Source organism: Protopterus annectens, chromosome 2.part0, assembly GCF_019279795.1.
Source record: "Protopterus annectens isolate FY-2018-M chromosome 2.part0, PAN1.0, whole genome shotgun sequence".
NCBI lineage: Eukaryota > Metazoa > Chordata > Ceratodontiformes > Protopteridae > Protopterus > Protopterus annectens.
In genome coordinates this window covers 5,331,071-5,358,584 of record NC_056728.1, presented here as the reverse complement: position 1 = coordinate 5,358,584, position 27,514 = coordinate 5,331,071, and the positions used below count along the sequence as shown (strand labels likewise).

The 27,514-nt window shown below is 44.2% G+C and overlaps 1 protein-coding gene across 2 annotated transcripts in view; it reads left to right on the top strand.

Annotated features, from left to right (window-relative positions):
- PCNX3 (pecanex 3) overlaps positions 1–27,514 on the top strand; it is a 2,517,385-nt gene that overhangs the window by 50,388 nt on the left and 2,439,483 nt on the right. For both annotated transcript variants that reach the window (XM_044060478.1, XM_044060477.1), the window contains exon 2: positions 7,174–7,379. In XM_044060478.1, coding sequence (XP_043916413.1) covers positions 7,174–7,379 — 206 coding nt within the window. The remainder of the gene's footprint in view (positions 1–7,173; positions 7,380–27,514) is intronic.

Sequence of the window (27,514 nt, the reverse complement as noted above, 5' to 3'; positions counted from 1 at the left end):
GCCTGCCACCAAAACAAGGGACTACCATGCACACTACCACCTGCCATCCAAACCCTAACAACAGCCGCATCAGATTGTGCTTGGCGGGGGGGGGGGCACACCTGACAGGGATGTGCTTTCAGGGTAAATGGAACCCAAGTCAAATGCACCTTCACATCAATCTGAAAGAATTGTTAGCTGTACAGAATGCTCTGACAGCCTTCAGGGACCACATTCTTCCAGGGCAATTTATGGTGAAGATGGACAACACCCAACACCACTGTCCTGTGGTACATAAACAAGCAGGGGGGTACACATCCTTGGTCTCTCTCTGCAGACTAGCCATGGCATTGTGGAACACAGCCTTGAGCTACCATGTACATCTACAAGCTGAAGTCTTGCCAGGAAAACTAAATACACTGGCAGATGGACTAAGCAGAAATCTCATGGACCCACACGAGTGGAAACTGGAACAAAGGATTTTCAACATGTTGACAAGCAAATGGGGGAGCCCAGATGTAGACCTGTTTGCCTCCCCCCAGAACTATCAATTGGAAACATTTTGCCCAAGGACTCCCCACAGACAAACTTCAAAAGTGGATGCTCTGTCCTTCAGCTGAAAAAAACATAACAGTTTATGCCTTTCCTCCTTTGCCTCTGCTCTCCAAGGTACTACTAAAGATCAAACAGGACAAGCCAAGGATGATTTTGATTGCACCAGACTGGCCACGCCAACACTGGTACCCCCTCCTGCGCAGTGTGTCACTGTTGGCCCCATGGCACTTACCTCAGACTCCTATCCTGCCGTCTCAGCAGAACCAGATTCTGCACCCTCAGCTTCAAACACTGAACCTAGCAACCTAGCTAATTACCTAATCTCTCCTTTACCATCCCTCAGTAAACCGGTGATGGATATCATTTTGCAGGCAAGGAGGCCTAGTACTAGAAAATCTTATGCTGCAAAATGGAAAAGATTCTGTGCCTGGAACCAATCTCAAGGGATGAGCACAGCAGTGCCCCATTTACCTCAGATTTTACAATACTTAACTGAGATGCTTCGCAAGGGCCTGTCTTTTTTTTTTTTTTTTTTTTTTTTAAATTCACGCCTGAGCCATTTCAGCTCATTATAATACAGGACCTTCCCTCTTCTCTCATCCACTGCTCAAGCAGTTCCTCAGAGGGGCCAAAAATTTAAGACCACCCAGGAGAGCTCCAACTCCAGCCTGGGACCTTAACTTTCTATTGGAGAAACTCACCCTTCCTCCTCTTGAGCCAGCTGCTACTGCAGATTTAAAATTTCTTTCTTGGAAAACAGCTTTCCTTTTAGCAATCACTTCAGCAAAAAGGGTATCTGAATTACAGGCCCTTGTGGCAGTGGAGCCTTTCATCATTTTTCATGCGGACAGGGTGTTCCTCAGAACCAATCCCTCTTTCATGCCAAAGGTGGTATCCAGTGTGGCCCTTAATCAGTCCATTCATTTGCCAACCTTCTTTCCTAATCCACAGAACAAAGGGGAATGGATACTGCACTCCTTAGATGTGCACAGACGACCTGGATTCTACTTGGACAGGACTAAACCTCAAAGGAAATCTGAACAACTGCTGGTGACGTTTGCTGCAGGGATATTGGAGAAGGATTTTTCAAAGCAGACAATCTCCAAATGGATAGGCCATTGCATTCATTTCTGCTATAAGCACCATAGAAAACCTATCCCATAGGGGATCAGACCCCACTCAACCAGGGCTGCATCTACCTCTACAGCCTTTCTCAGAGGCGTACCTACCAGGGACATCCTAGCAGCTGCTACCTGGAGTTCTGTACATACTTTCACCAAGCATTACCATTCACCAATTTTCTCTAAATCCAGAGCTGGCTTTGCCACTGCTGTCTTGCAGGGCCTTATAGCTGGGCCTAATGCTATCTAATTTCCTCCTCCCAGTTTTAGCTTTGGGAATCTACCCAAATGTGATGACTGCAACAGTGAAACACAAAGAACATAGTACAGTTGTGTACACTTACCATAATTGTAGATGTTTGAGTGTATTCACTATTGCAGTCCTGGTTACCCTCCCTCCAGCCCCCTGACTTCTTTTGGCTATACTTTTACTCTCCTTTACTATGCTTAAAAGCTTTTTGGTGTATTTGCTTTTTTGTTGGAGGTATATCCTTGTATATTTATAGATTTAATTGCTTCCCTTTGGGGGGCACCTGAAATCTGGGGCAAGAAAAACTGATGTAATGACATCGGCTGCATGTTTCATACCACTGACGACCTGACGTCATGGAAGAGGAGACAGCAACCGACGTAGGACCCAAGACTTTGTTAATCAGGCCGACTGAGGGCTTCTGCAAGCAGATAAACCAAATGTGATGACTGCAACAGTGAATACACTCTAACATCTGCATTTATTGTAAGTGTACACAACTGTACTTTGTGTTTTCAGCATGGACAACAGAAGCAGCAGTGTGGACGAAAGCATTTCTTCTGTGGTAACTTCCAGAAGGGACTGCCCTAGAGGTGGATTGGTTGTGGTCCATAATTGGGTTGTCAGCTGAATCCCTGAGGCTTTTTGATGGCTTAACCCACTGTGGAGGCTGCTAAGGGATACCTGCCCCTCCACATATGTGGATGGCTAGCCTTTTCCAAATGCAGGTGTACAAGTACTGTAATGTCCGAGGCCTTGCAGTTGTCTTTTATACCTTTTGCCTCAGCCCCAGTCCTTGCCTCGGCACTTTGGACTGGTTTAAGGGTGTGTGATCATACCCTAAGTAATAGGGCTTCTAAATGGGGAGTAACATTAGCCTAAATAAGATTTATCTTTTACTAGGTTGGGGCAGCCTCTCCTATCCTTAAAGCTTTTGTGAGTATCTGTGGAAAGGTCATCTCAGAGGATTGAAATCTTGGGGTCACAGCTGTTGCCGAGGGTGGGATCTTCAGTTAAAGATTCACAGATGCAGCTGTCACAGAGAGAGAGTACTTTAATCCATTGTTGGTGGTAGATGATGCTGGAGTCGACCTCTCTGAACTTGACAGTAGGCCTCTTGGAAGTTTCTAGAAGTAGATAGCTATAATATTGCATGGTATGAGGCATAAAACTCCTGTAGTCACAGGCTGACTTTTGTCCCAGAAAGGTGGTAGGGGCAAAGGGAAAATATTAGAAGCCTTAAGTTCTGTCTGAATCATTGGTAGGAAGAGCAAGAGGTTGAGTTCTTTCCCAGGAAATTTAAGAGATAACCTAGGGCTTTTTTCTGTCCCTGATAGAAAGCGAGGCACTTTACTGTGATGTACCTTTTTATTAAAAGAGTAGGAGATGTGCTGTTAACCATTGTAATTCTAAATCATTACTGTAAACCATTTTAGAAAAAGTAGGATGATTGGTGAGTGTGTGGGTTTGCGGAATATGTCAAGGTGCTCTGAAAGGACTGATTTACAAATATAGCTTACTTGTGAGCTTAGTGGATTTCATTGATAAAAATGTTATAAGGTAAAGGGAACGCTGCTGTCTAATTGCAATAGAATCACCAGATGCATTAAAAGTAGCCATGGCACAACTATGTAGAATAAAAATAAATATTAAATGCTGTGTTTTTCATAGATGTTGCCCCTCTAGAGGAAACTTTCTTGGCAATTGGCCTGTAGTACTGGAATCAAGCAAGAAAACTTTAGTACTTTCTTTTCCTGATTAATCTTAATGGCTTCCCTGGTGAATTGTATGCTCCCATGATAACATTATCTGTAATGAATGGATTTGGGTTTAAACAACAGATTGATTCCCCAACCCTTTTTAAGGACATACGTTTGATCTTGTTTTCCTGCTTGAAATTCCTGTTTCTAATATTTTGATAAGCTCTGTGACTTTTGTCTGACCATAGTACTAATCTAATCTATTCTATCAGTTTCACTGCTATAACTTTTTTTTTCTTTTTCTGATAACTCCTTGGTCTTTTGTCGTAAAACTGTTTCACCTGATCTTTTTCTTTATGTTAACACTTTCTACCATTTCCTCTATTGACGACTTGAATGAGCTCATTACTATGGTTAGTGAGTTATTAACATCTTCTCCGGACTTGCTTACCCTTCCCATCTTTGCCTGGCCCAATCTGAGCCTTGGATGACTTCCACAATTTTGGTTCTGAGTAGGACTGGTTGTAGACTGGAGCACAACTGGCACTGTACGTGTGCACTAGAGGATATACTTTCTTTGAATAGTTGTTACTGCACTTTATTTAGAAGTTAGAAATGCCAAATCCTCGTACTTGTCAGCTCCGATGATACAGACAGCAAACCATGTAGCAGCTCATTTTAAACTGGTGTACCGCCTTGCACATCCTGGTTGTTTGTACACCAGGTGGTGTTTTTCCGTTGAATGTGAGCTGGTTTCTTACTATTTTTACACCAAGTACTTGGGATCAGCAGTTCAGAGTAATGGTGAGTGTGGAAGAGAGGTGAAGAAGAGAGTATAGACAGGGTGGAATAGGTGGAGAAGAGTGTCAGGAGTGATTTGTGACAGACAGGTACCAGTAAGAGTGAAAGGGAACGTCTACAAGAGAGTAGTGAGACCAGCTATGTTATATGGGTTGGAGATGGTGGCATTGACAAAAAGGCAAGAGTCAGAGCTGGATGTGGCAAAGTTAAAGATGTTAAGATTTACACTGGGTGTGATGAAGATGGACAGGATTAGGAATCGGTATATTAGAAGGTCAGCTCAGGTTGGACAGTTTGGAGACAAAGCCAGGGAGCCGAGATTGCGTTGGTGTGGAGATGTGCTGAGGAGGGATGCTGGGTATATTGGGAAAAGGATGCTAAGGATGGAACTGCCAGGTAGGAGGAAAACAGGAAGGCCAAAGATAAGCTTTATGGATGTGGTGAGAGAGGGCATGCAGGTGGTTGGTGTGAGTAAGATGCAGAGGACAGGAAGAAATGGAAACATATGATTCGCTGTGGTGACCCCCTAACAGGAATAGCTGAAAGAGAAGATTTGTTTTACCACGGTCAATGGAAAGAGCTTACTTTTCAAGCCTGAGAAGAGTTTGCCATTCCTGACATTAATGACCTGTGCAGCATGATTTCCAACATGCATACCACTACCTGTTTTTTGGACCCATGTCGTCCTCTGTTTGTGGTGGCATCCCCTGGAGCCTTTGGTCCACTTTTTTATTTGAGATCTTCACTACTTCCCTTACGTTTAGTGGATTTCATTGATAAAAATTTTATAATGTAAAAGGAGCGCTGTTGTCTAATTGCAATAGAATCACCAGATGCGTTAGAAGTAGCCATGGCACAACTATGTAGAATAAGAAGCACTGGTGACTCCAACTCTTATAAAAGCAGGAGTTGACCCTGACTGTCTCAATAATTACAGTTATATCTCGAACCATTTTTTTAATAAGGTTATTGAGAAAGTGGTTTACGTTCAGTTGGAATAATTTTTAGCTGCTTGGGATGTTTTAGATCCATTCAAGTCTGGTTTTGGCACTAGACAAAGTAGCGAGATGACTATTATTAGAGTCCTGAATGGTCTCTTGCAACTAGAAGACCAGCATAATTATTCTTTCTTTGTCCTTTTGGATCTCAAACTGGCATTTGATTTAGTGGACCATGCGATACTCTTGGACAGATTAGAGCATTATTGTGGCCTTTCAGGCACTGTCTTGAACTGGTTTGCTACTTATTTGTCCGGGAGCTCCCAGATGGTTGTCTGGCACAAAATCGTCGTTCTCCTTCCCTTTGGACTGTGGAGTTCCACAGGGTTCTTTCCTTTTGTCCAGTATTGTTCACTATCTCTCTCTTGCCGCTTGGGGATGTTCTACGTTCAAGAGGTATGCAGTGTCATTGCTGTGCTGACAACTGGCAGTTTTACCTTTCTTTTCCTCAGGATACTGTCTTGTCGAAATTCCTTTTCTTATGAATTGAAACTTATCCATGAATAGACTGTTAGTAGCAGGCTTATTACTCTGAAATGGTAATGATGTGTTTTCTTGCTACCTTGAGAAACTCTTCCCTTCCAGTTTTGATGCTTGATATCCGGCATTGTAGCAGCAAATTGAATTTTGTATGTAAGGTGCATGATATTGTAGTTTTTCTTGACAATCGATCTGACACTTAAGGGCTACATATCTGCCAATGTCGAGACATGTTTCCATCTTCAGAATATTTTCTTGATCAAGCACCTAATTCCTTCTAATGATTTTCCTACTGTAATTCATGCTCTAATTTCTTCATGTTTTGATTAGTCTAACTCTTTTACTAATTGGGCTTCCTGATCCTGACCTTTCACGTCTACAACTTGTTCAAAATTCTGCTGCACATTTATTACCTGGCATGTCAAGAATTCCATCATATTATCCCAGTACTGTATTCTTTACATTGGTTGCTTAGCAAATGTACTATGAACAAGGTTACCTTTCTGTTCACAATCTGAGTACACCATATTTAAAAGAGCTTTTACACCCCAATGTCCTCCCATACATTATGATTTTCCTCACAAAGTAATCTTGTCATTGCATCATTTAACTTAGATTCTTCAGGATTTCTTTCTTTTAGCTATCCTGACCTGTTATGGAATCCTGTCCCAGTTTGGATTTGGGAAATACCTGCAGCTGCTAGCTTCAAAAATGCTCTAAAAACTTATTTATCTGAACTTGCTTTTCCATGACCATTTTTTTTCTTTATTATTGTCACTTGTATTATTATCTTTACGTACAGTGCTTGGGTTCAAGCACTTGAGTAACGTTTAACTTTGTTTCTACTGTCCCATGTGGTTAGTTTGACGCAGATCTTGTTTTAAAAATCTTATGGGCTGTCTGCATTACAACAGCTTTTAAAGTCCAGACCAACTGGCTGTTTGTCATTTTGAAGTGGGTATTGGCACCTATTTTTGTGTACTCTTTGTTTTAAGAGTCCTCACTCTTTTGAAAAAGGAAACCTAAGCCATTAAAATGGACTTGACGCCCTTGGATGTTCTCCAGCTGTCTCAAAATGTATTTTATATCTGATACTATGGTTAGATGCCAGACCGTTAAGAGCAGTATGGTAACCTTGTTTCATTAATTATTACATCTTCTGTGCAGTTAATGTTTTTGTTGTGAAATGTTTTGTACCATTGTCCATTTTGGTAGGTGTATTTTGTAAAATGTCTTTACATGTTTGTATTTACATATTTTTTCTTGTTTCTTTTCTTGGTCAAATTCAGGCTCTGCAACCCACAATTCTGATAGCTGGAATCTACTGTGCAGTGGTAGCAGTTTTCTTTGCGGTGATAAAAACTGTGAATTACCGACTCCATGCTATGTTTGATCAAGGGGAGATTGTAGAGAAGAAGAATTCCTCTTTGACAACAGATGGTACGAAGACCGAGGAGGGTGAGGGGGCTGCAGCTGATGACACAACTCTCCAAAGGTGAGTCTGCTGTTGCTTTTAAGTACATCTAGTTGCCATTGTCACATTGGGACATGTCCATGTGCACCTTTTATTCAGTGAAAAGCACTGAGATGCAAAAATTTGCACCAGTGATATGTTGCCCTAATATCACTTCACTGACATTCTTTGTAAGGACATTTCATATGGTGGTATTGCTTTCATTTTAAAAGTAAATGATTCTTTTAGCTTTACAACAACAAAAAGGAAATTCAGGTGTGTGCATCCAGGAATAAATACCTTGTCTGTGCTACTCAGCACCTGCATCTGTCTTGAAAATATTGGACATTAGCAAGGAATCCATGTCTTTCTGACTCTTTCTTGATCTTTTCTGAGTAGGAAGCTGCTGCTGCCCCCAGTAAGAAGCAGCATATCAGTCCTCCACACCTGCTGGCCTTTTTTTCTGTAAGGACTCTAGATCTAGATTTTGTACTTGGCTTCTGATTCACAGCTTAGAACCCTAGACCACTTTCTGTAGGACCTTTTGGGTCTAGAAAGTCCTTTATCATTAATTTACATAACTACAAAATGTGGCAAACCACTCTGTCAGTGCAGCAAGTATTGTCCATATTCTTACACTAACACTGGAGTGAGTAGACTTCCTTCTCATACAGATTTTTCAGTTGCAGGACCGAGACTTCCCCTCCAGGCAAGTTCTGGTTTTGGTCTGCCCAGTGGTTGACCCAGTGATTCCAAGGTTGACATCGGCATCCTTGTGGGGATCAGCTGTGGTCCCAGTTTTAGGTTCACAGTCCTTGACTTTGATCTTCCTAACATTGACCACGCTGCCAAGATCAGGGTTACTGACCTCAAGTCCTTTGAAGCCGATGCAGCTTTCTGCATCAGTGTCAAGGGTCAGTATGTATGGATCAAGGTTGGATTAGGGTGTTGGGTCTCCCATTCCCCCCATAAAGTTGCTATTTGATGACTGACATTGAGGCCAATGACATAAGTGCCAACCGAATTGTTGGAAATTGGGTGGAAACCTTCTCTTTTTTTCAGGAAGTGGGGGAAACCTAGTGGAAGAACTGCTGTGTGACTGCTCATGTCCCAGACAGGCTGTGCAGGATCTTCCAGCCATCTATTAACTGTGGACTCCATAGTGGAGGCATCTGCCTTAAAGAAGGCTCCTACTTTGCAGACCCTTGTGTTTCACCCACCAGAGTTGCATACCTTAGACTAATAGGAAAGCAAGTATTCTTGTCCTGAATGGAAGTTTGAATGTGAAAAAAGTGTTTAATTAGTTTTTCTTTTGTGTAGAAAAGGTGATGTAATGTGATGCAACCCCCCACTACATTTTTTTTATAGGAGCAGAAATGATTTGTAACCGAGGTCAGTGTAGAAGTCAGTGTTGCTTAAGAGATGAGATCTTGGTGATCATATTTATGAAGGTTTACTGCTTGCAGTTACTACCTTGTGTAATGTTTTAGTACTTGGCATAGATAAGGGTCCAGTGTTTCATAGGTTGGTACTAGGCTATCGGCCCTAGGACCTATACAAGCCTAGCCATAACAATTCCCTGGATGTTTCTTCCCGCAATATTTACTTCCCTGGACCCTTGTCTAGCAGAGCGACTGACGTGATCCCGGGGTGAATTTCCCATCTCCCATCCAATCGTCAAGGTTCCTTTTGAAGAGCACCAAGGAGGTGCTCTGCTTGATATGTATGGGCAGTCTATTCCAGAGTCTGGGGAGTCTCTGGGTCAGGAACCTATCCCTCCAGCATGTTTTGTTCATTGTGATGACAAGGTTTAGATCCCTGGAATGTGTAGCTCTGAGGGATTTGGATTTCTTTAAGTGGAGCATGTCCAACAGCTCAGGGTTTGACATGGCCTTGTATGTTAAGCAGAGATCGCCTCTGAGTAGATGATATGCCACAGAGTATAGCTGGAGTTTTTTTAAATGGTCAGTATAGGGCATCTGCTTTAGGCCTGTGATTCTTTTAGTGAGGTATTTCTGTGGTCTTTCCAGCTGTTGCAGATGTCTTGTGAGGTACATACCAAATGGGGCGTTGATCTAATGAGGGATGAGTACAGTGGGACAATGACCTCCTTTTTTCTGGATGAAAAGCCCTTAGTGATGAGGTGTGCCACATAGAAGGATTTCTTGGCTATTGTGGCGATGTGGTTATTGAAGGTGAGACCACTGTCCACCTGTGTCCCTAAGTCTCTCATCACACTTTCGGTGTTTAGTGTATTACCACCTATGTGGTAACTCATGGGTACATGGTTTTTCCCAAAGGGGATAACTATACATTTCTTGGCATTAAGCTTGAGCCCATGGCTCTGCTCCAAGCATCTGTTTCTGTGAGGCCCTTTTGTGGAATATCCACATAATTTGGGGATTCAATAATTGCTCCCAGTTTGCAGTGATCTGCAAACTTTTTAGCCAGAGTCCCTTTGTGTTGGCCTGTACTTTAGAAAAGTAGATGCCAAACAAGAGCAGTCCCAGGACTGAACTCTGAGGTACTCCACTTGTTACTTGTCTGGAGCTGGATTTGGAGTCTGCTACTTTTACAGTCTGGGTTCTGTCAGTAAGCCAGTTGGCAACCCATCGAGTGACGTAGGGATTTATACCCAGCTTAGTAAGTTTATCTATTATCCCAGAGTGGGGGATGGTGTCGAAGGCCTTGGCGAGGTCCAGATAGGCTGTTTGGGACCACCTTACCCTCGTCCTCTGCTCTGGAGACTGATTCGAAGAAGTCATTTAGGTTCAGGAGACAAGATCGGCCCTTCACAAACCCAAACTGGGTGGGGTCCAGTATTTGAAGGTTGCCAATGTCTTTGTTTGTAAGTTCCATGATAATGCATTCCATGCCTTTGCAGATCAGGCTTGTCAGACTAATGGGACGGAAGTTCCTGGGATCCAAGGTGGATCCCCTTTTGTGGAGTGGGATAACTGTAGCTGTGCGCCACTCAGTGGGCACGAATCCTGAGGTGAGGCTATGATTAAACATGACACTTAGATGAGGTGCCAGTTCATTTTGTAGTTCATGTAGTACACAGCCCGGGATGTCATCTGGTCTCATGAATGCTGTATTCTTAGCTTTGGAGAGTGTGGTTTCTACCTGTGTGGCCTTGATTACTGGAATTTGGCAATCTTTTGGTATTGAGATGGGCCCACTTTAAGGGAGTGAGAGGGGGGTGAGGTTTGCACTAAATTGATCTACCAGGATATTGGCAATATCCTTGGAATCAGTATATTTAATGCCATTCCGTTATAGCTCCGAGCATATCTGAGCATTGCCATTTAGATTCTTGACATAACTATAGAATGCCTTGTGGTTGTCTCTGGAATATTTGGCAATTTTATTTTCGTAACTAGCTTTGGAGGACTTTATGAGGGATATCAGCTTCTTACTGAGGCTGGTATGGGAGTTTTTTTTTTTTGCATCCTGGGATTTTCCTCTTTTCTTCAACAGTTTCTTTCTTCTGTTGTATAGTTTGCTTATGGCAGGGGACCACCAGATTGGCTTCCTTTTTTTTGGAGGAGAGCGTCTTGGTTCTATTTGGGATGGCACAATTCATGCATGAGTGGATGTGCTCATACAGTGCCTTAGTGTAGGATTCAGCAGTCGAACTGTCAGCTTCCATCTGCATGGGTGTCATGAAGTTTGTCACTTCTGACTTTAGTAGCATGAAGTTGGCTTTGGAGAAGTTTTTTACGGAGGTTTCCTTACTGGTGGCGGTGTGATGTGGATGTCGAGGGTGATTTGCTTATGGTCAGACCTAACCAATGAGGGGGTGACCACTGGTGTGGAGCATCTATCTCCCATGTTGGTAATGACCAGGTCTAGGATATTGGAGCCCCTGGTGGTAAATTGGATTAGTTGATCCAGGGCGTTGGAATTTATGAATTCCAAGAACCATTGGGAAACATTAGCGTTAGCATTGTCGCCGCACAGCAAGAGGTTCTCCGGTTCGATCCTCGACTGGGGTGCCTTCTGTGCGGAGTCTGCATGTCCTCCCTGTGGTCGCGTGGGTTTCCTCCGGGTGCTCCGGTTTCCTCCCACACCCCAAAGACATGCTGTAGGTGGATTGGACACTCTAAATTGGCCCTAGGTGTGAATGTGTGTATGGGTGTGCCTTCTGTAGAAGGTTGGGCGCTGGGCTGGCAACTCGACACCTTAAAACTCCACTGTCAAACATGAGCGGACAGGTGATCCGGGAAAAGCCGAAAGAAGAAGATATTTTACTATGTTCTGAAGTATTTGAACAGCTTTGTTAAATGTTGTGATTGTTCAGCCACATGGTAATATTGAACCATTGTCAAGTTCAAAGCTAATATTAGCATTCGTATATGATCACTACTTTACCAAATATTTTACTGTCTGTCGAATCTCAAGAAATGCTATCTCAAAACTTGTAAATTATTTGGATTTACTCAATGATATTTACTTTTTGATACTTTCTTAATGCACACAATAAAAAGAAATAACTTGCGACATCTATGCGGGAGTTTTATTTTCAGCAGTTTACTGGATGAACATTTTAACAAACTTGATTGCTTTGTTGAAATTATCCCTCTTGTGTAGTTCATTCATTCTGCTAGAATCATCATGTTTGGTGATCATGTCCATGCTCTTCGACTCCAGTACTTTTAATTTTTTAAGTGCAGGCTCAGGTTAACTATGCACCAAGATTTTCTCCGAGCTCTGTCTCCTTCCGTATCCCACTGCAGTTCCCATCAAGCTCTAGATCCCTGTTGCGGCTTTTGCTCTCTGCTAGAGGTGCTTGGTTCCCAGTTTGTATTTGTGACCTTTTTGGAAAAAATTTTTGCTTAATTGTCTTCAGTTTTTTGCTTCATTCTTCCTTTAACTTATTGGTCAAACCTTTCCATTTTTTTACCTTAAAAATACTTAAAGGAGGTTTAAGTTCCCGTTTGTTTTCCACATCCCCAGCCGGGATGTAGTGGGCATGCACTGTTTCTGGCTGTTTCCTTGTGGTTTTATGTTCATACTTCTTGTGTGGACGCTTGCCTATTTTTGCCTAATTTGTTGACTTTTGGTTAGTTGTAATTGGTGTTTTGTGCTTGGGGGGCATCTGTCAAGTAGAAAGGGATTCCTCTGTGTCCTGATGGAGCAAATACTGCACTGGTTTCAATGTCTGATCAACCGTGCAGCTGGTTTTCCAGACAGGACATTGTATCATCTTTGTTAGAGGTTGAGTTAAGCAGGCAAATATCTCACAAGTCTCATTTGTCTAGATCTGTCATGTCCACAAATTCTCTATTTAGGGAATTTGGCTAAAAAACTTGGCCAATTTATGTTGTGGGTGTTAGAGACAGGAGAAGATGAACTCCTCAAGTGTGCTGTGAAGTACTATAAACCATCACCGTTGCCATGTAATTTAGTTTGTATACGTAGATGAATCATTTCTAGTTCTCTTGGGAGTTGCCACACTGTAGATGACTGTAATAAATGACTGCAGACCTTCTCTGACTTTAGACAGATAGGTCTGGTCTCATCCCCATCAATTCCATTGGTGGTCAGAGACTACTGTAATGCTTTTCCAGGATCCTCTACATCTTCATTGACCTATGTAGCACACCAGTTGAGATGAGCTTGCTTGACCCAGATGGCATCCGGTGTTGTAGCCCTTCGAAGCAGAATTTCCAGGATTCCTTTTGGTCCCAGTAGTGCCTTCCTAGTTTTGTTGGCACCATTTGCCTTGTTGCTGACCTTTATACTTTACATAGACTCTAGGCCTCTGCGCCCAGACCGAGGCTTTTGTGCTGATGCCCTCCGTGTCATTTTTTTTCACTGCATAGTGGATGAGTCTTCAGTGCCATGAAGGTCAGATTCATCAGGGTCAGCCCCTGCAAACTTGTCTGTGCACCTCTTCTTGGTGCTGATTGATTAAACTCCTTCAGCAGTGACATTTGCACCACAGACAACGACATTAGTGACTGACTTGGTGTGGAGTTTGTACCTCCAAGGGCATTTGCATGAGGCCCTGATAACATTCTGTGCTTATTCTAGGACTTACCATTGTATGCTCTCGAGGCCACCATCCTTCCTCACCAAACGAGATCAAAGGGTCATCACCAGAGTCTTATTCAAAGCAGGTATGCATCCCTGTCACCTTTCTATGCCTTCTGGTTTTCTTTCTTACTGAGAGTGGAGTGGGTAGTTATTTGTGCAAAAAGAGACACAAAGATTACTCTGTGGAGTCGCCATCCATAGACATGAATAATTATGATGAAGAAGGTTCTCCTGCATCTCCTCATGATGATCCCATGTTTGGGAAGTCTTGAATCTTATGAGTAAAAAGAGGGGATGCCCCAGGAGCTTCTCTGTTCTATTATTGACATCCTGCAGGAGGACTTCCATACACCACCTCCTTCCTCCTGGGTGATCTCTATGGCTGATAGAATGGGGGCCCCTGTCATTTTTTATGCTTTGAAAGTGCTAGCTGTAGTGGCTGCTGTACTTGGTCGACTGTGCAAGGTTCTCTGACCACCCAAGGACTGGGATGCAATGGCAAAGATTGTGGTTATTGGCTTCACTGTGGTTGTAGTTGAGCTCAAGCGATAATTCACACATCCATAATCTGGTGGTTCACCCTATCAGCAAGGAGCCTTGGACCCTGGACCTCTTCAAGAAGCATGTCATCCCATTCTCTATCAGGATACTAACCTAGTAGTCCAGGATTCTTCACTACCATTGGGAGCTTACAGATAAGCTCACTGATGTTCTAGTGCAGTTGCTGAAGGACTCTAAAGACAAGAGAAAGTTGCCATCGTCATCTGATGGCAAAGAACTCTGCTGAGAATTTCTAGGCATGCTTTTTGAATACTCCTCTTCATTGAAACTGACTCATTCAGGCCACCACTTTAGTGACTGAAAGTGACTGAATAGGATGGCAGTATCTTAACTGGCAGGGCATCTGTTTTCTAGTTCTGCAACCCTTCCTCCTTTGTTAGAAATCAAAAGGGGACAAGCTAGCCTTGGTTTAAATATGAACAACAAAAGCTAACGTGCAAACAGTCTGGTAGGGGCTGGGGGGGGCTGTAGTTCATTCCAAAATGGGCAACCTGTTCAGAGTCAGGAACTCCCTGCAGGAGCAGCATTTTTGTGTTTTTTATTAAGAAAAACATTAGGCCAACAGCAACCCTGAGCGCTTGCCCGAGTTGCACTCTGGATGCAGTCGGGAAATGCTGGATGTTCTTCGTGTTTCACTGTTGCATTCATCACATTTGGGTTATCCCTGCCAGGGTAGCCCTCAGCTGGCCCGAATACCAGAGAATTAGTATTTCTGCATTGGTTGCTGTTACATGAGGACTGACGTCAGATCATCAGTTGTATAAAGGAAGGCATCTGACACCATTACTTCAGTCTTTCTTGCCATGGAGCCCAAAGCAGAAGGAGTTCACACGAGTGCTGGTCGGCTGCTACCTGAGTTTCGTTTCCGAATTGAAGTCTTCGAAAGTTAAGTACCCCGTTGGGGATAGTTTTTTCTTGCACTAACCGATGTCAGAAAAAGTTAATTGTCTCGCCTGTGGAAAGCAGATACCACACCAGGACTTGCACTTTCACTGCTTCACTTGTCTAGGCCCAGACCACGACGTCCCTCATTGTCACTTCTGTGTTTTGTTTAACACCAGAAATATTCATCGTTGGACCCTTATTGTAGCCAGATGTTTCCGTTTACAGTCCTTGAATTCCGATATGGCTTCAGTAAGCCATCTGACAGCAGATCTTCCAAAAAAATGTAAAGATAAAGACAGAGACAGACCGCACAGGACCAAACCTTCTGACGACACTTCCGTTAAGCTAGTCGTCAGTCCTCTGGAACTCGGTGAGGCGCTTTCGCAGTCCCTGATGTCCCCTTCAGTTAGTGACTACCGACACCCTTTCAGAGTCTGGTGTGCCACAGAACTCCCCTTCTTCTAAGGATCCTGTGGTAGTCTCTACCTTGGATGGGTCTGGAACCGCTGTGCAGGTACCAGATTCTGAGGAAGTCCTTCACAACACCGAATCCTGACATAAACTGACGCCTTCTTTCATGGCTTCCGTTCTTTCGAAAAAAAACAAGTTCCTTATGCCCAGGGGTCGAACCACACCCAAGAAACAGACTACCCATTCTCAGGCACCTGCTCCCTTGCCTTAGTCTCAAATGCTTAAAATGGCAGAACACGTTATCATGCTGATTTAGGGGAAGCCAAGCCACTCCCTCAAAAAGGAAAAGAGATCTGTCTCCAGTAGTTTTGTCTGAACAAGAGTCAGGTGAATCCGATGTATCTGACTATGAAGACATGCAGCCCCTCTCCACATATGCAGATTCTGATGCAGAGGAATCCATTCCTTCAGCCTCTCCTCCAGAGGATTTTTTCTTTGGGGAAATGCTGCATACCTTAAGGGAGCATTTTCAGTGGGAAAGTCAAGACTACCCACAGTCTAAAAAGAGACTCTGAGAGATGTCCTTCATGGATGCATCTGCAGTCATAACAAATGGGTTGTCCTGTCGTCAGGCAGCCCTTCGGTCGGCCGGATTCCAAAGTCTGGGTCCGGCTTCGGCTGATGTCGCACTTCACCCGACGTCATCTCTGCTGGTCTTCAGGTATAAAGGCATCAGCCGACGCCATTTTCCCCAGTCTTTCTTGCCGCGTGGCGCCCGAAGCAGAAGCTGTTCGCAAGTGCCGGTCGGTCAGATCCAGAGATTACTACTACCGAATACTACTTTGAAGACTTCTAAAAAGCTAAGTACCCCGTTGGGGACTCTTTCTTGCCTCAGCCGATGTCAGAAAAAGTCAATAACTGTTTAACTTGTGGGAAACAAATACCTCATAAAGATTTCCACTCTTACTGTCTGCCTTGCTTAGGCCCAGACCACGACGTAGCAGCCTGTTCGGCCTGTGCTTCCTTCAACCGACGAACGCTTAGGCGTCGGTCGGAGTTTGCTGAACAGTTTTTCGGCTCAGATTTTGCGTACATTATGCCGTCGGATCCTCCGACTACCCAAATTGTTAAAAACGCAAAGAAAAAGACCGACACTCGCGGTCCGCGGTTTCGGCCGAAACCACGGTTAAGCAAGCCGCGAGTGTCTCTGTTTCGGCCGAAACCGAGAAAACTGGTCAATCTTCAGCCGAATCCATGACTACTACTGAGGCTCCTGCTACCTTAGTTGAATCGGCCTCAGAAATTTTGCCTACAACTGTGGTTCCTAGTGATTTATCAGACACCATCCCTTTGGATGTCTCTACCCCAGCACATGGTGCTGCTAGGCCTCCTGCAGCCATGTCTGTTAAGGCCTTTGCCAGGGCTAAAGCAGCCAAATCTGCTAAATCAGTGCCTGTTAAGCCCCCCTCTAACAGGCCCACTTCAAGTTCACAAATGCTTACTCTGGCAGAAGATTTAATATCCTTAATTAGGGGATCCCAATCTCACCCAGACAGGGCCTCTCAGCCCCCTGAAAAGAGACCTAGAGCAGAGCCCCCCGAGCCAGTGTCCTCTGATGATTCTGCGGATGACTCAGACATTACAGACCAGCCAGAGGCTCCTTTTTCTACCTATGAAGATTCCGATGCTGAAGAATCCATTCCAGCTGCCTCTCCACCAGAGGAATTTTCCTTTGGGGAAACCTTACATGCCATGAGAGAACAATTCCAATGGCAGGGACAAGATTTCTCAGATTCAAGAAAAGGCTTAGGACCTTTCTGCACTTACCACAACATAGGCCCTTAGCTATACCTCCTGTACTGCCTGTTGTGGATGATGCATTTAATGATGTTTGCACTGCTCCTGATTCTTTACCTCCAGCCCCTGCCAAACCAGATAGATTTTACAGGGTGCCAGACACTCATCATCACCTATACAAGGCCCCACTTGCAGACCCCGAAACTATATCCCAGGGGCCTAAGGCAGTAGCCTCGACCACAGCAAAAACCCTATTCCTTCTGAAAGGGAATCCAGGTCCTTAGAGATGGGGAAAAAGTTTACACCTCTGCTACTCTCTCAGCTAGAGCTTTAAACTGTCAGTTTCATATGATCCAATACCAAGAGTTTATGCTTGATCAGTTAACTCAAAAACTGTCCTCTGATGAATCCTTAGATAAGAAATATGTATTAGAAATGGTGAATAACATCCAACAGGTTAGTAACCATTCCTTAAAATGTGGCTATGATGCACTGGAGGCTTCATTTAGATCAGCCATGACTGGCACAGTGATAAGAAGGCATGCATGGTTGAAAGAACAGGTCTTACCGGATCATGTTAAAGCAAAGCTATTAGATGCTCCTATGGATAAGGCCAGTCTATTTGGTACACCTACCCAGCAAGTAATGAAGAAAATGGAAGAAAAGGCAAAATCTGTACAAACAGTTAAAGATTTCTTACAGGTTCAGCCCCCAAGGTTTAGCAGGAACTGGCCTGCCAAAATTGGTCCTTTCCTGACTCCACAAGATCCCAAAGGGGCAGGAATAGACGCTCTAGAGGCAGAAATCAATCCAGAGGAGGTGCCTACAGAGGACAACAGTGGCAAGGCAATAACCGAGGCACAGACACAACCACTGCCACTGCAACAGGACAATCACAGTGACTTGGCTCTGACACCGCCTACCAGGGAGCAAATAGCAGCACCATTAGGCGGAAAGTTAGCCTTATTTTCGAAAAATTGGCACAATATCACAAAGAAAAGGTGGATTTTGCAAACGATAGACCAAGGCTACGGTTCCACTTCCACACCTTACCAGTAAAAGAGGAATGCCAAACCTACCTCCAAATCAAAAAATAGAAGCTCTACAGCAGATAGCGGAATTAACAAAGATGAGAGCTGTGGAAAGAGTTCCAATAACAGAACAGGGCAAAGGATTCTACTCCAGACTCTTCCTAGTACCAAGAAAAGAGAAAAGTTGGAGACCTATTCTCGACCTGTCCGTCTTAAACACATACATCATTGTCCCAAAATTCAAAATGCTGACCCTACAGCAACTTCTTCCCATGCTGGGCAAGGAGTGTTGGCTGGTAACTCTAGATCTCAAGGAGGCATACCTGCACGTCCCCATTCGACCAAATTGCAGAAGATACCTCAGATTTCTTGCAGGATCAGAGCATTATCAATTCTCAGCATTGCCCTTTGGCTTATCTACTGCCCAGAGTATTCACAAAATGCCTGGCATCAGTAATCGCTCACTGCAGACTACAGGGAATCCAAATTTATCCATACCTGGACGACTGCCTGTTACAAGCGGACAACAAAAGCAAGCTGACAACAGATTTACAAAGGGTCATTTACTTGCTACAAGCCCTGGGATACACAGTCAATTTACAAAAGTCAAGGCTGATACCATCCCAAACAAGAACATTCTTGGTGAATTGGACACAGTAAAACAAATGGCATTCCTAACAGCAGAAAAACAAAAGAGCTCCCTCTTTACTTCTTGGCATTAACAAAGCAGAACAAACTAACAGCAAGAAAAGTTCTGCAGGCCTTGGGCTTCATGGCATCATGCATAATCTTGGTCCCACATGCCAGACTGCATATGAGAAAGCTACAGTGGTACCTAAAGAATTTATGGTCTCAGCACAGGCACAGCTTAGAAACAGAAATCCCACTAATCCCATGCCTAAAACAGGAGTTCCTATGGTGGGCTCAAGCATGCCAGTCAAACCCAGGCTTACCCTTCCACAACTTTCGAGCAAGCCAAACCATCACAACGGACGCCTCAGACCTAGGATGGGGCGCACATGCTGGACAAATGCATACAAGGATTGTGGACTCAAGACCAGCTGCACCTGCACATAAACCAAAAGAAATGCTGGCAGTAAAACTGGCAATCCAAAATTCAGACCATTCCTCAAAGAAGGCCATTTGATGATAAGGACAGACAACACCACAGTCATGTGGTACATCAACAAACAGGGAGGCACTCATTCATACCCCTATGCAGAATGACTTTGGACCTTTGGAATCTGGCTCTCAGCTACAACATCCAGTTACAGGCAATATTTGTGCCGGAAAAGAGAACACCCTAGCAGACATGTTAAGCAGAACCACCTCGGATGCTCACGAATGGATGCTACACCCGGACATCTTCAAGGCCATCACAAAGAAATGGGGAATGCCACAAATAGATCTATTCGCTTCCCCACTCAATCACCAGCTCAAAAATTCTGCACAAGGACATTCCACCCACTTGCATGGAAGGTGGACTCTCTATCCTTCAGCTGGAAAGGCCTGACAGCATATGCATTTCCACCTCTTCCCTTGATGCACAAGGTACTACTGAAAATCAAAGAGGAACGTCCAAGGATAATCCTGATAGCTCGAACTGGCCAAGACAACACTGGTACCCATTGCTGAGGAGCATGTCTCGGGAGAGATTGTGGTCAATACCCTGATGCCTTTGATGTTAACTCAGAACAACTACAACATCATGCATCCAAACCTAAAACCTTGCAACTGACTGCCTGGAACATCACATAGCAGCAACTAACCCAGACCTTTCCCAAAGGGTTAAAGACATTATCCTTGAGGCCCGCAGACCTTCAACAAGAAGGAACTATGCAGGAAAATGGAAAAGGTTTGTCATTTGGAGTACTGAAAGAGGAAAAGATGTGTCAAACATAGATATTGCTAACATTCTGGAGTACTTGGCAGAGCTTCTACATGCAGGCCTGTCCTATTCCTCCATCAAGATACATGCATCAGCTATTTCAGCAGAATACAGCTTCGCTCCACCTGTCTTTTCGCATCCTCTACTCAGGCAGTTCCTCAGAGGGATCAAGAATGTAAAACCTCCTAGGAAACAACCATTACCAGCATGGGACTTGAACTTTGTGCTAGAAAAGTTGACACTCCCACCATTTGAACCAGCAGCAACAGCAGATCTGCAACACCTGTCATGGAAAACTGCTTTCCTACTGGCAATTACCTCAGCAAGGAGGGTTTCGGAACTACAGGCCTTAATGGCAGTGCAACCCTTCCTAATCTTCCATCAAGATAGGGTGTCCATGAGAACTAATCCTACATTTATGCCTAAGGTGGTATCCAGAGTGTCTTTAAACCAGGCAATCCACCTACCTACCTTCTTTCCCAATCCACAAAACCGGGGGGAAAGAATGCTGCATACCTTGGATGTACATAGACAGTTACGCTACTACCTGGACAGAACCAAAAGTAACAGAAAAACTGACCAGCTTTTAGTAGCCTATGCAACAGGAAGGGAAGGAAAAGCAATTTCCAAACAGACAATCTCCAAATGGATAGGAAATTGCATAAGATTCTGTTACTCCTACCATGGAAAACCAATTCCACAGAACATAAGACCTCATTCTACAAGGGCTACAGCCACTACCACAGCTTTCTTACGAGGAGTGGCAACCAAGGGCATTATTGAGGCGGCTACTTGGACCTCCGTGCATACATTTGCCAAGCATTATAATTTACCTCTATACTCTAGATCCCGAGCAGGGTTTGCCACTGCTGTACTGCAAGGGATCCTAACTACACCATAATTATTCTTCCTCCACCCCTAGTTTGGCTATGGTATTCTACCCATTTGTTATGACTGCAGATGCATCCATGAAGGACATAGTACAGTTTTGTACCTACCATAAATGTAGATGTCGAACTGGATAGCATCTGCAGTCAGGATTACCCACCCTCCTTCCCTCTGTGGTACTCCTAGGGTATTTACCCTCCTAATAGCTAGCTGGGGGGGGAGTCTCTTATGGTGTATTTGTTTGTATATATGTACATACATGCTTATTTTTGTGTTTGCCTTCTACTTTTTTGGAAACATTGGCATTTATCCAAAATTTAGCCTTCCAAGAGGGCAACTGGCATCTGGGGCAAGAAACACTGAGGAAAATGGCGTCGGCTGATGCCTTTATACCCGAAGACCAGCAGAGATGACGTCGGGTGAAGTGCGACATCAGCCGAAGCCGGACCCAGACTTTGGAATCCGGCCGACCGAAGGGCTGCCTGACTACAGGACAACCCATTTGTTATGACTGCAGATGCTATCCAGTTCGGACATCTACATTTATGGTAGGTACAAAACTGTACTTTCCTGGACCTTCAACAACACAGGCCCTTAGCCATCCACCTAGTCCTTGATGTGGTGGAAGATGTCTTCCTTAAATCCAGCCTGACTCCAGATGCCCTCCCTCCTGCTCCCAGAAAACCAGACCGGTACTAGGGAGTCTCTGACTCTCAAAAATATATTTTTAAAAATCCAACCGCAAACCCGGAGGTCATTACTCAAGGGCCTAAAGGGATTAAAGGAACCTCGGCTAAGAATCCCACCCCCTCAAGACAGGGATTCCCGAGCACTGGGCAGGTGGGGTAAGAAAGTATACACCTCAGCTACTCTTGCTATCAGAGCACTAAATTGTCAGTCCCATATGCTTAAGTATCAGCAACATACCTTGGAACTCCTTAAACAAAAAATGTCCTCCTTTCCTGCATGGGCAGAATCTACCGGACTTAATGCATTCTGCTGGTCAAGTAACTAAACACACTTTGCACTGTGGTTTTGATGCCCTAGAAGCTTCTTGCAGAGCAGCAGTCACCGGATCTGTTGTTAGAAGACATGCATGGCTTAAGGAACAACCCCTGCCAGACTATGTCAAATCAAAATTGTTGGATGTACCCTTGCACAAAGATAACTTATCCGGTACTAAAGCAGAAGAGGTCTTTAAAATGATGGAAGAAAAAGAAAAATTTATGCAGACTGTTAAAGATTTCTTACAGGTCCAGGCCCCTAGGTTCAGCAGGCATTTTCCCTTCAAGCACTGGTCCTTTCCTGCTCCGAGTAGACAGGGCCAGCCTAGACCCTGTGGAAACAGACCCCCCCCCCCCCCGAGAGCAGCCCCAGGGGTTGCAGCGAACTAAGCAGTGGACTACTTCCACTTCAAAACCAGGGAGTTCTAAGCCACCCCCTTATGGTAAGAACTCACAATGACTCACCCCCCCCCTCCCGACCTCGCCTCTGCCCACCTTCACTTACCCCAGGAGGAAAACTCTCATTTCACTCGAGCACCTGGGCCACCATTACAAAGGACCAATGGGTTCTGAACATTGTGTCTCAGGGGTACAAATTCTCCTTCCACACCCTTCCAACCCCAAAAGGGTTCCCAGATCTGCCACCAAATCACTAGTCAGAGGCTCAAAAGCAAATCCATTCCCTGCTCTCCTTGGGGCAGTAGAACATGTTCCTGCAGAGCAGATAGGCCAAGGCGTCTACTCCAGAGTTTTCTGGTGCCCAGGAAAGAGGGCACCTGGTGCCCCATCCTCGATCTCTTAATTCTTAACACCTTCCTGGTGATCCCAAAATTCAAAGTGCTCACCCTCCAGCAGCTGCTACCCATGCTCTCCAAGGATGCTTGGCTAGCCTCCCTGGACCTAAAAGAGGCCTACCACCACATTCCTATCAGGGAGTCCTACAGAAAATATCTCCGCTTCAGGGCAGGATCTCAACACTTTCAGTTCTCTGCACTTCCCTTTGGCTTATCTACTGCTCCCAGAGTTTTCACAAAATGCCTTGCTCTGGCCACTGCCTTTTCCAGACAAAGAAATATTCAAATTTACCCCTACTTAGATGACTGCCTTATTCAGGCAGACAACCAGGAAAAGCTGCTCAAAGACCTGGCCTTTGTAAAGGGCCTACTAACCTCCTTAGGGTACATGATCAACAAAAAGAAATCCAAACAGGTACCCATCAAAAGGATGATCTTCCTGGAAGCAAGTCTGGACACAGCATCCCAGATAGCATGCCTTACACCAGAGAAACACATTTTCCTATCAGCTTACTTCTGGCAACTGGCCACCAGGCCCCAGCTTTCTGCAAGAAAACTCCTGCAAGCCCTGGGGTTCATGGCCTCTTGCATTCTCTTAATTCCATATGCCAGACTGCATATGAGGAAACTTCAATGCTACCTAAAGAGCCTTTGATGTCCACACTCTCAAGATCTGCAAACTCTCTGCCTATTATTCCTTGCCTGAGGAAGGAATTACTTTGGTGGGCAACAGCCTGCTCCCACAACAAGGGACTGCCCTTCTCCACACACCCCACCGCCCAGACCCTCACCACAGATGCATCAAACTATGCTTGGAGTGCACACCTGGAAGGCAGGTACATACAGGCCCAATGGAACCCCCAGCAACTCCCCTGCACATCAGTCAAAAAGAGATGATGACTGTGCAGCAGGCCTTGATAGCTTTCAAACCCCTTCTCTCTCTCTAGGGGTTCTCCTGATCAAAACAGACAACACCACTGTGATGTGGTACATCAGCAAGCAGGGAGGGACTCGCTCCTACCCACTGTGCAGGCTTTTCTCTCCCCAATGTCCCACACCTTCTACATTGTTCCACTATATTCTGCACTAGTCAAATCTATTACAGAGCACAACTTATCCTTCGGCATGTGTCTATGCAGATGAAAAAACTTGAAGAAACAGAGATGCATAACAAAAGGGATCTCTGGTTTCAAAAGCCATAACTACTTGGAGAGACTGGAGTGGTGCTAGCCCCCCTGTATTTACTGTTGTACATGCTCATGAGGGGAAACCTGTGCCTACCTAATTAGTGATCCATTTCTTTTCTACCTCTTTTCCTCAACAAATCAAACTCCTGAGATCTCTAATCCTGGCACTTGCTATAACCATCAAGGAAAAAAATAAAACTAGGTGGAGCCATTGGGTGATGGACAGAATCCCCCTCCATGTCAAGCAGTGTGGCTCCTTGTCATGGATGGTTGTCATTAGGTTTGATCCTGGACTTGCAGGTGCTGCCTTCCTTGGAAAGGGTGGAAGAGCCCGATGGTGGTGGTTGCAAAGGCTCACATGGTCTGTGGTCATACTTGCCTTGTATATCTTATGAAAAGAGATAGCAAAACTGGAGATGCTTGACTGCCCAGAAAAACGAGCCTTCCAAGAGGTTCCACCAAACAAAGAAAGTGACTCAGTTTTTTTGGTGTTGAAGACAGAACAGCATTGGGTCCATACTTATTTTTAATGGCCCAATTCAGTTCATGCCAAAGACTGCATTCCAGATGGTTTCAGTGCGGCCTTTTTTTCCTGCCTTGCAAAGAGAAACTGGATGTGTTCACTCCATATCCAAAATGTATAACTGTGCTTTAGGATTGCCAAGGAGATGGGGTTTGTGCACTTCCTGGTAGGGACCACTTGCTGTTAATTCAGAGTCATCCTTTGTGGTCTTGCCATAGCTCAAAGGGAATTCAACAAATGTGTATGTGGTGGGGGGTTGCCAGACAATTAAAGGAGCCAAAATTTTGCATATCTTGATGACTGGCTCCTAGCTGCCCCACCATGGAGAAACTGGCCATTGCCAAGGAGGCTATACTGAGCTTACAGTCCTTTGACTTTGTTGTAAACAGTCAGTAGTATTTCATGCAATATTTCCAGGACACCTTGTCTTGTCAGATGAGTCTTGCACAAGAAAAGATTTCTCAGTTACAGTACAATAGGTAGTCTGTCTCTTGGAGTCATCAAATGTAGCTCTTTGTAAGACTTTGCATAAGTGTTCTAGAAATCATGATAGCCACTGTTTGTGTTTTTCTGCATTCCTGTTTCCACAAACAGATCCTTCAGTGGACTATCTTAAGAACCGAATGGAACTAGTCCACTGATCCATTACCTGCTGTAATAAAAATCTCAAAAACATGCAAGTCAAACCTGTGGAGGTGGCTTCACACTCCCAGACTGTCTTTGAGGTGCCCTTTTTGTTTTCCATTTGGCCTTAGCAACAGTTACCACAGATGCATCTGCTTTGGTTGGGGGACATTGTCAAAGCAGAATGGTTGAAGATATGCGGTAGCAGGTGGAGGCCAAGTTGCTCATAAATGTATTGTAGATGGGAGCAGTTGTCTTGACCTTCCAGGCATTTCAAGAATCTCTCCTTGAGGTGATGTTGCCATGTGCAGACAACATGGAAGTCATATGGTACATTCTCAAGCAGGAAGGCCCACTTGTATCCTCTGCACTGGGAATCCATGAGAGAATGGACGTGGATATGTTTTCAAGTCACTTTCCTATAGCAACCCTATCTTTCAGAGTCCAGTTTTGTAGACGACAAGGTCAGTTTTTGGTCTGGACATGACAGTAGTGCTGATTTGCTTGCATTACTGAGGGAATCCTGGCTATGATCTCTTTGTATCCCCAACCAGCACCAAATGTAGCAGCTTTGTTTCCGTAATACTCCCACTAGGAAGGGATGCTGTGGTCCATAGGAGTCCCTCATGTTTTCTTTATGCATTCTGATAACTCTAATGTTCCTCTAGACTGTAATTCTATACAAGGTGGGGTGATGTTGATAACCATATTTTGGTCTCTGTAGACAAGTCTGTTGTGGCATCTTCTTATCTCTCATTTTTTTTTCTTATTTTTGCCCAATCCTGTCTGTTGATCTTCAGCCCCCTGATGAGCAGTTGGCTTCCCATTCTTTGTCTGTCACTGGATTGAGATTCAGTTAGGCATTATCGTTTAGACAGCCATCGTGGATGGTTCAGGATTTTTGCTGCTTATTGCAAAAAAAAAAAAATTTGTTTTGTTTGTTTATTTTTTTTACTGTTTTTCAGCTGTAACCTTGCATGCACTCGATAAGCACTTTGGAGGGTGGTGGAGTGGGTTGGGCACATAGAATGTCCCCTCACTTTCCATAGAGGTCATTCACTTCAAACAACACTGCCTGTCCTCACAGGGTTATGCGCAGTAACTACCCTCATTTCCATGAGGGAAAGTGCACTGACCTTGTGTGACAACAAGTGTGTGCAACTCTCCCCATCCTCTTCTATGGGAAAAGGCAAGCAGGCCATGCCCCTTCAATCCTCCCTCTCCCTGCCTGGCTGTTCCACTTATAAGGTGGTTAGTCAAACCTTATTTGTCTGGGTTTCAGTCAGGGCTGCATTCCTGTGCTTTACAGGGCCAGGCATGGGTCCCCATCCCTCAGAAAAGTGCATACATCTAAAGGCATCCAGGATCCTGCTATCACATCTGTTTTGCAAGCGTCACATGGACATGTATTCCCTACATTTGACCGCATGCTTTATTTAGTTCCATTGATGGCCAGAAGCACAACAGCAAGAAGCAAGAGTTATCCAGGTCATTGCTTCTACTAGAAAGATCTACAAGGCTAAATGGTTTCACTTTTCAGCTTCATCATCTGAAAATTTGGATCCCTTCGTTGCTTTCATGTCTACTGTTTTGGAGTACTTGGCATATATTTTTGACATGGGTTTGAGTTGTAGTTTTATTGAAATTCACCTTTTCAGTTAACTGTCATCCTTGGCTAGACAACTCCTCATTAGCATCCCTTAAAGTAAGAAGTTTTCTTAAAAGAACCTTTCAAATTAAGACTCTATTACAGGATTCCGTTTCACCTTCAGATTTGAATTATGATGTATATAAACTGATGCTACCTTTGCTTGAGGCTAGCCATGGGGCAGAGTTGAAATTTCTTTCCTAGAAGATATTTTTGTGGTGATTTGTATCAGCTAGTTGCATCTCAGAAATCCAGACTCTCTGTGTAGATCCTCCTTAGTGTTTCGTAAAGAGACAGTATCCGTGAAAGTAAGTCCTACTTGTATGTTTAAAGTAAACACCAAGTCCTTCTTAAGCCAAAGTACCAGTCTGCTTTTAGTTTATTTTTTAACACAAAAGAGCATGTCTTGCATACATTGGATGTTCATTCTGTTTGGATATAACCACATTTTTTGAAAGACTTCTCAGTTTGTCAGCCATGGTTTTTAAAGTGACTTTTATCTAGGTCACTATCACTGTACATAGAATTATGTTCTGGTAAGTATGACAGACCATTAAACTGGCAGTCTTGCAGCTCATTCTGCTAGAGAAATGGCCTCTTCTCGGGCCTTTTTTAAAAATTCTTCCCTGGAAGATATTTTTGTAGCTCCTAAATGTGCTTCTTTTTGTACTTTCACAAGACAGTAAAAGCTGGATGACATCTCTTGGCCCAGGGTTGCCTTCCGGGCTTCTGTGATGCATGTGATCCTCTTAAAATGCCAACTAGGAGGATGAGCTGGGGACTGTGTTCTGGATTTGAAGTTGCCGGACAAGGTCACCAAAGATATTAAAAAAAAAAAAAAAAAAAGCCGTGTAGTAGGTTAATGATTGATCTGAGTGATGTCTGCCCATCCTG